The sequence below is a fragment of the Esox lucius genome, chromosome 11 (assembly GCF_011004845.1).
Source record: "Esox lucius isolate fEsoLuc1 chromosome 11, fEsoLuc1.pri, whole genome shotgun sequence".
Classification (NCBI taxonomy): Eukaryota; Metazoa; Chordata; class Actinopteri; order Esociformes; family Esocidae; genus Esox; species Esox lucius.
In genome coordinates this window covers 16798535-16806982 of record NC_047579.1, presented here as the reverse complement: position 1 = coordinate 16806982, position 8448 = coordinate 16798535, and the positions used below count along the sequence as shown (strand labels likewise).

General features: G+C 43.3%; 1 protein-coding gene across 1 annotated transcript; it reads right to left on the bottom strand.

Moving 5' to 3' along the window:
* Window positions 1–1302: 1302 nt before the first annotated feature.
* On the bottom strand, window positions 1303–7934 carry LOC114840293 (ribonuclease inhibitor-like; the record flags this gene model as incomplete). Its single annotated transcript, XM_034295279.1, has 6 exons — window positions 7807–7934; window positions 6960–7133; window positions 6692–6865; window positions 6425–6598; window positions 2043–2089; window positions 1303–1790 (listed from the first exon to the last, which is right to left on the bottom strand). Coding segments are annotated over exons 1-6 (1095 nt in total), but the record flags the coding sequence as incomplete, so codon positions are not given.
* Window positions 7935–8448: the final 514 nt, after the last annotated feature.

Genomic DNA, 8448 nt, shown 5'->3' with positions numbered 1-8448 from the left:
TCAGATGTCTATTGGTGGATACATGTAGAATCCTCCATTGGAGGTCAGATGTCTATTGGTGGATACATGTAGAATCCTCCATTGGAGGTCAGATGTCTATTGGTGGATACATGTAGAATCCTCCATTGGAGGTCAGATGTCTATTGGTGGATACATGTAGAATCCTCCATTGGAGGTCAGATGTCTATTGGTGGATACATGTAGAATCCTCCATTGGAGGTCAGATGTCTATTGGTGGATACATGTAGAATCCTCCATTGGAGGTCAGATGTCTATTGGTGGATAGATGTAGAATCCTCCATTGGAGGTCAGATGTCTATTGGTGGATACATGTAGAATCCTCCATTGGAGGTCAGATGTCTATTGGTGGATACATGTAGAATCCTCCATTGGAGGTCAGATGTCCTCTTATCAATAGACATTCAACAACCTAAAGGGAAAGTCCCAGGACCAAACACACTCACCCACCTGGGGAGAGGAAGAGGACAGGAAGAGGGGATGAGAGGAGGACGGGAGGAAGAGAGGTGAATAGAGGATGAGAGACAGGGAAGGAGAAAAGAGAGGAGAGGTGGAATACAAGAGAAAAGAAAGGATGAGAGGGAGCCTGGAGAGGAGAATAGAAGAGTTGGGGGAGGAGAGGCAGAGAGGATAGAAGGGGAGGGGGAGTTAAAAAAGGAGTAAAGGGGAAGAGCAGAACAGGAGGAAGATGAGGGCAAAATGAGGAAAGGAGAGGAAAGAGGAGAGGTGGAATTTGGGAGAGGAACAAAAGATGAGAAGGAGAATGAAGGGGTGAGGATGACAAGAAGAGATAGGAAGAGTGGAGGAGAGGAACAGTGGAGGAATAGAGGAGAGGAAGAGTGGAGGAATAGAGGAGAGGAAGAGTGGAGGAATAGAGGAGAGGAAGAGTGGAGGAATAGAGGAGAGGAAGAGTGGAGGAATAGAGGAGAGGAAGAGTGGAGGAATAGAGGAGAGGAAGAGTGGAGGAGTAGAGGAGAGGAGTAGAGGGGAAGGATGAAGAGAGGAGGACCAGTGGCTTTGGTGGTCTGTGTTTAGTAAACTATTTACAGCATTATATCTGTCCACACACACACACACACACACACACACACACACACTTTCATAATCTGTTTTAAAACACCTTTATTTATTCTGTCAAATCTGGGACATTGTAATTCAATTACAGAAGCAGGAATATAAGCAGGAAACATTCTACATGACCATGATTAGAGTGAAACATCATGTTGTGTTTGACACAGGGACCATCTGACACAGAGACACTGAGGAGTCATAAACCCTAAACCCTGGATAGAGGGGCTCAGTGAATGTGGTGTTGAATGTGTACAGGTGGGTCAGTGTGTCAGAGGAGACCCTGTAGAAGGACAGAGTGCCGGCTGGCCAGTCCAGATACACTCCTACTCTGTCGGAGTCTGAGGAGGTGACAGGTATAAATGTTTTCTTCTTATTGTGCCTGGCAGAGTAATGGTTATCATCACCAAAGAACAGACTCCAGGACTTGTCATTGCTACCAAGACAGCTGTCACCACCTGCTCCTCTCCTCTTGATTCCTTCATATGTCACTCCAATCATAACTCCTCTCCCACTCCACTCTACCTCCCAGTAACAGCGTCCAGATAGACCCTCTCTACACAACACCTGTGGTCTGTCCTCAAATCTCTCTGGGTGATCAGGATATGGCTGCACCACTGTCCCCCTTGTCACCTTTCTGTTCTCCTCAGACAGAGAGAGTTCTCTGTTTATTGTGTTTAGGTCCAGTGTGAGATCACAGACATCTGATGGATGAGACCAAGACACAATATTACACATCATCATTCATATTATACACATAAATCCATGTGTCATACTCTGGATATTAAGACACTCAGATAAAACACACACATGCAGAATGAAAAAAACATGCACAAACTGAGACACGCAGACATGTACACACAACCCCAACCCCCCCCCCCCCCCCCCCCCCACACACACACACACACACACACGAACACCAGCTGTATGTGTGTTCTGTATAATAATTCACTTACATTTCTTCAGTCCTGATTTCAACATCCACTCTCCACCATGATCCATACTGTGGAAGAAGCAGAGGAACAGACTGTCATTCAGTGACACACAGCCTGTCTTACACTTACACACACACACTTACACACACTTACACACAACCCCTCCTCCCATCACACACCACACACAACCCCTCCTCCCATCACACACCACACACAACCCCTCCTCCCATCACACACCACACACAACCCCTCCTCCCATCACACACCATACACAACCCCTCCTCCCATTACACACCACACACAACCCCTTGTCCCATAACACACCATACACAACCCCTCCTCCCATCACACACCACACACAACCCCTCCTCCCATCACACACCACACACAACCCCTCCTCCCATCACACACAACCCCTCCTCCCATCACACACACTAGAGTTTGACTGATTGATGGGCCTGGAATATTAATTGGAGCTGATTTGAGGGGTTTCAAATTTGCAGTAGTTTGATGTTTTGCTCCACAACGACCAACATTGCTAAAACATTGTAAAAACCCCATTCATGTGAATACAGGTTCACAATCATGAACACCCACACTCAAATATGCTTTACCCATGCAAAAGTAACCTGTGATTATTAAAACCATCTGTTAAACAACCTACAGTTCCCATAGGCGCTAAGGAAAACTAATATAGGGACACACATACATAAATCGAAGTGACCAGACTTTACATCCCAGAGTTCTGGGTCTAGGGTGGTCCCAGGGACACATGCCATTCAACAGTTAGGCTTGTGGAATCAGATTATATTTAGTTCCTCACTCAAAACCTTCCTTTTCCACTTGGATTTGGAAAGGAAAGAAAAGGGTGCAGTGGTCTCTTCATTTTCTACGGAGCTGTATTCATATTTATTTATCACAAACTTTATATTCCCTTGCACTCATTCCCTAGCTGTCCCACGGTAAACTTCTAAGTGGTAAACTTTGTGAACCACTCAAACCCTTCACTACTCTGGTAATCAGAAGGAAAAAAATCTAACTTTTGTAAATACAACGAATTCTCACAACAAAAAGCAGCAAATCCTAAAATCCTAAATCCCAAAAACACGCCTTTTATAGTGGAGGAAGAGCTGAAGGCTGATGGGGAAGCATCGTCAATCTCCATGGCAGAAGTCACTGAGGTAGTCAAACAACTCCACAGTGGCAAAGCTCTGGGGATTGACGAGATCCGTCCAGAAATGTTGAAAGCTTTGGGTGTGGAGGGGATGTCTTGGATGACACGCCTCTTCAACATTGCGTGGGAGTCGGGGAAAGTGCCTAAGGAGTGGGGGACCGGGATGGTGGTTCCCCTGTTCAAAAAGGGGGACCAGATGGTGTGTGCCAATTACAGGGGTATCACACTTCTCAGCCTCCCTGGGAAAGTCTACTCAAAGGTACTGGAAAGGAGGGTTCGGCAGACAGTCAAACCTCAGATTGAAGAGGAACAATGCGGATTCCGTCCTAGTCGTGGAACAACTGACCAGCTCTTTACTCTTGCAAGGATCCTGGAGGGGGCCTGGGAATATGCCCATCCAGTCTACATGTGATTTGTGGATCTGGAAAAGGTGTATGACCAGGTCCCCCGGGAGATACTGTGGGAGGTGCTGCGGGAGTATGGGATGAGGAGGTCCCTTCTGAGGGCTATCCAATCCCTGTACGTCCAAAGTGAGAGCTGTGTTCGGGTTCTCGGTAGTAAGTTGGACTCGTTCCAGGTGGGGGTTGGCCTCCGCCAGGGCTGAGCTTTGTCACCAATCCTGTTTGTAACTTTTATGGACAGGATATCGAGGCGTAGTCGGCGGGGGGAGGAGTTGCAGTTCGGTGGGCTGGGGATCTCATCGCTGCTTTTTACGGATGATATCCTGATGGCATCAACGGTCTGTGACCTTCAGCACTCACTGGACCGGTTCGCAGCCAAGTGCGAAGCGGTTGGGATGAGAATTAGCACCTCTAAATATGAGGTCGTGATTCTCAGCAGGAAACCGATGGAGTGCCTTCTCCGGTTGGGGAATGAGGCGTTACCCCAAGTAAAGGAGTTCAAGTATCTCGGGGTCTCGTTCACGAGTGAGGGGACAATGGAGCTGGAGATTGGCCCGGAGAATCGGAGCAGCAGGGGCGGTATTGCATTCGCTTTACCGCACCGTTGTGACGCTGCTCCTTTGCATCGAAAGGAGCCAGTTGAGGTGGTTCAGGCATCTGGTAAGGTTGCCCCCAGGACGTCTCCCTAAGGAGGTGTTCCAGGCACGTCCAGCTGGGAGGAGACCTCGGGGTAGGCCCAGGACTAGGTGGAGAGATTATATTTTGACACTGGCCTGGGAACGCCTCGGGATCCCCCAGTCAGAGGTAGCAAATGTGGCTCGGGAAAGAGAAGTTTGGGGTCCCCTGCTGGAGCTGTTGCCCCTGTGACCCAATACCGGAAAAGCAAATGAAGATGAGATGAGATAAAGCAGGAAGCTGGCATCATTATTCATCTTTTAGTGGGTCTATACACTTTTAAGTATTGCGTATATACTCTTTAATTCCATACTGACAAGTGTCAAAATAGTTTATGAAAGCTATAAACAATATCAAGGCTGATGTATCATCAGGATGTTTAGTTTACAATGTCGAAATAGTTTACTATTATTTAATAACATTTTAGCACTTCGTTGTGCACTGCGTTGGGCATTGTATGGTTCAAAATGTAGATAGCCGGTTCGAAATTTTGTACAGCCCACTTGTTATAATTTGGGTAGATTAATTGACATGGATGGAAATATCTGTTGGAAATGTAAGAACAAGAGAACAGAATATTCAAAAACATTTAGACACTGAGGTTGAGAAGTTAGGAAATACCCACTTCTCCAGGCACCACACCACTGATTTTACCTATGTGTAGGCTATATGGGGAATTTGGGATGATGAGCTTTCAGATGTGTCTTAATGTTGTAACTTGTGGTTGTAAACGCTGTGCTTTCTAGTGGAAACGTTGCATTCCATCTTGTTTGAGTCTACAGTACGAGATATTTAAAGTGCCTCCAAATGTCAGTTGTTTTTGGCAGTAATTTGTACTGGGGGAAGAGCCTTAATGAACCCAGTCAATCCGTTGCTGATTCTGGAATGACCTGGGCATGACATTTCTTTTCCACCAATAATAGAATTGCAACGTTAGAACGAGAAAGGTAAACAATTGTGTTAATTCTGTTCACACTGATGCCTTCTTGTAGACCTTATTAAAGCATCAAGGGACGGACTTTCAGACTCAAAAAAACGTTTTCCCCCCAGCCCATAAGACTTCTCAACCAGCAACTTCATATGCACTGGTCACTTTCTATGTACATTCAATGTATATTAGCACATTCTAATATATCAATTTATAGGCACTCCAACACTTCTATTTATAACATTTAAGATGTTTTCATACTGTCCATATTTCCATTTCTACATTGTCTGGAATTGCTGCTAGTCTCTCATTATGTTTATTTTTTAATCTATTTTTTACCACCACCCAGAACAAACAACTACCACACAGAACAAACTACCACCACACTAAACTACAGTAACTACCACCACACTGAACTAACTATGACCACACTAAACTACAGTAACTACCACCACACTGAACAAACTACCACTACACTAAACTAACAGGCAATTAATTAAATTCAGCCATGCTGAACTAACGACCACTACACACTGAACTACCACCACAATGAAATAACAACAACTACACTAAACTTCCATCATACTAAAATAACCAACAACTTCCTTTCTAGTATCCAAGGGTATGCAAACTTTAGAGCACAACTGTACATATATTTAATACTTGTAAATATTCTGCCCTCAATTTGCCCTTTTGGTTACATGCTAACCGAATTTTGTTGTACTGTACATGTACTTTTCAAAGACAATAAAGTTTGGATCTAATAGATAAAAACTAACCCACACTGAACTAACTTCAACTACAATGAATTTACTACCACCACACTGAACTAACACCAAAATAAAATAACCACCACAACTTCCTTGCTAGTCAATGTGCTCCACCTGGTACTATCACAGATGTAGTCAATCAAACAGGCTACACAAATACAGTTGTTCAGGATTAGAAATGTTAATGTTGTGGTTATTACTAGTGAAAACAAAGACAGACAAGCAGATGTCTGAATATTATTACCACTGATGGTGCAGTAATATTTTAATAATAATAATGAATTTTCCTCAAAAACAGCATAATATAATTTCAGTGTGCTATGACTTTGAAACTGTGTTTATGCTACACAAAATGAGTACAGGCAGGCAGGTCTGTATTAGACACATATTACATAATGCAAAACATGACAACTTAATACCACATTACTGATTGAGAAAATATCTACAAGACATACTTGAGTTTCTCCAGTCTCCAGTGTGGATCCTCCAGTCCAGCAGAGAGCAGTCTGACTCCCAAGTCTCCTGGGTGATTGTAGCTCAGATCCAGTTCTTTCAGATGTGAGGGGTTTGTCTTCAGAGCTGAGACCAGAGAAGCACAGCCTTCCTCTGTGACCAGACAGCCTGACAACCTGCACAGAGTTGATCATGATTTCATAAACACCAGCAGCAGGTGAAAAGAGCAAACATCAGTAATATATTTCTTAAAATAACATAATACTGACCTCAGTGTTTCCAGTTTACAATGTGGATTTCCCAGTCCAGAAGAGAGAAACTTCACTCCTGAATTCCCCAGGTCATTGTTACTCAGGTCAAGCTCTCTTAGGTGACAGGAGTTTGACATCAGAGCTGAGGCCAGTAAATCACAGCCTTCCTCTGTGACTCCACAGAATGACAGCCTGTGGACAGTTAATCATGACTTTACTAACACCAGCAGGAGGTAAATGGAGCGAATGGATGCAGTATATGACTAACAAATATCACAATACTGACCTCAGTGTCTCCAGTTTACAGTTTGGATCCACAAGTCCAGTGAAGAGCAATTGTACACCTGCATTTTCCAAATCATTGTTACTCAGATCCAGCTTCTTTAGGTTTGAGGAGTTTGACTTCAGAGTTGATGCCAGAGAATGACAGCCTTCCTCTTTGAACAGACAGCCTGACAGTCTGCAGAAAGTTTAACATGATTTCACAAAATGCTGACATTAAGATCTTCCTTGTGAGATACTGACTAGAAGTTGACAGGGGAACAGGTCTTTACTGTCCCAATTCTTATGATGAGCACTATGGGCTTGATACTTAGTTTATTATCTGGATGGATTGGATGGTTAAAATGTCAATTCTTATATTCAATCGCACTTAGCAATCTGGCTGAATCTTCTCTTGGTCTAACAACAGCTCCAAATGCCTACAAAATACATTAGCAACACATGTCCTTTTGCTGCACTGCTATCCCCTGTTTCCCGAACTCTGGGCACTAATGACTTATTTACATTACCATACATTTTCCAAACAGAACATTATTTTGTTGTGTAAACTTGCAGAGGTAGCATAGAGCACATTTTCCATTGAGCCCCCAGGAGGTTTGCAAGTGTGATATTCCCTCAATTGATGCCCACAATCCTTCATCGTACGTCTCAAACATGCCACAGCAAATACAAATGTTATGGAAATGATTATGCAAACTAACTCTTTAGCATTTTATTCTCTCTTTGTAAGGTTATTAACCCAGAAATCTTCAAATAAATCACTATGAGTCACCATCACCCCAAATGAACCTGACAGATCAAGCTTGGGGTTCTGGATTAGTGTGATAAATACAAACTACTAGCCTCCTCACCTCAGAGTCTCCAGTCTACATTGTGGATCATCCAACATAGCAGAGAGCAGCTTCACTCCTGAATCCTTAAGGACATTGTTACTCAGATCCAGCTCTTTCAGATGTGAGGGGTTTGACTTCAGAGCTGAGACCAGAGAACCACCACCTTTCTCAGTGATTCCACAACCTGACAGTCTGGAAAATATTATACTGTTTAGAATAACTTTAGAATAGCGTCTATGGATTATATCATTGTAACAATGGTGCACACTTTCAAAACTGACATTGCCAATAAACAACACTAGAATAAAAGTTTAAATGAAGAAAAAAAACTACTTAAGGTCCCATGCGGAACATAATCAATGGTGTTAGTCAATAAATATATGATTGATGTAAAAAGAGTGTGTGTGTCTGTGCGTGTCTGTGGAGGGGAGTAGCATGATTGATGAAAAAACTGAAAAAAAGAGGGGTGAATCTATGGACCAAAGAGGGTTCAAATGAAGATTAGTTTGAATGGTTGATAAACCTGGAAAGTAGGTCAATTATTTGTATAGTAAAATCTGTTCCGTTTCAGACATTGATTAGTTGTTTATATTGCCTATTACCTTACATTCAGTATGTTTGGAAACTCTGAATGTAAGATCCAGACAGACACCAATACAC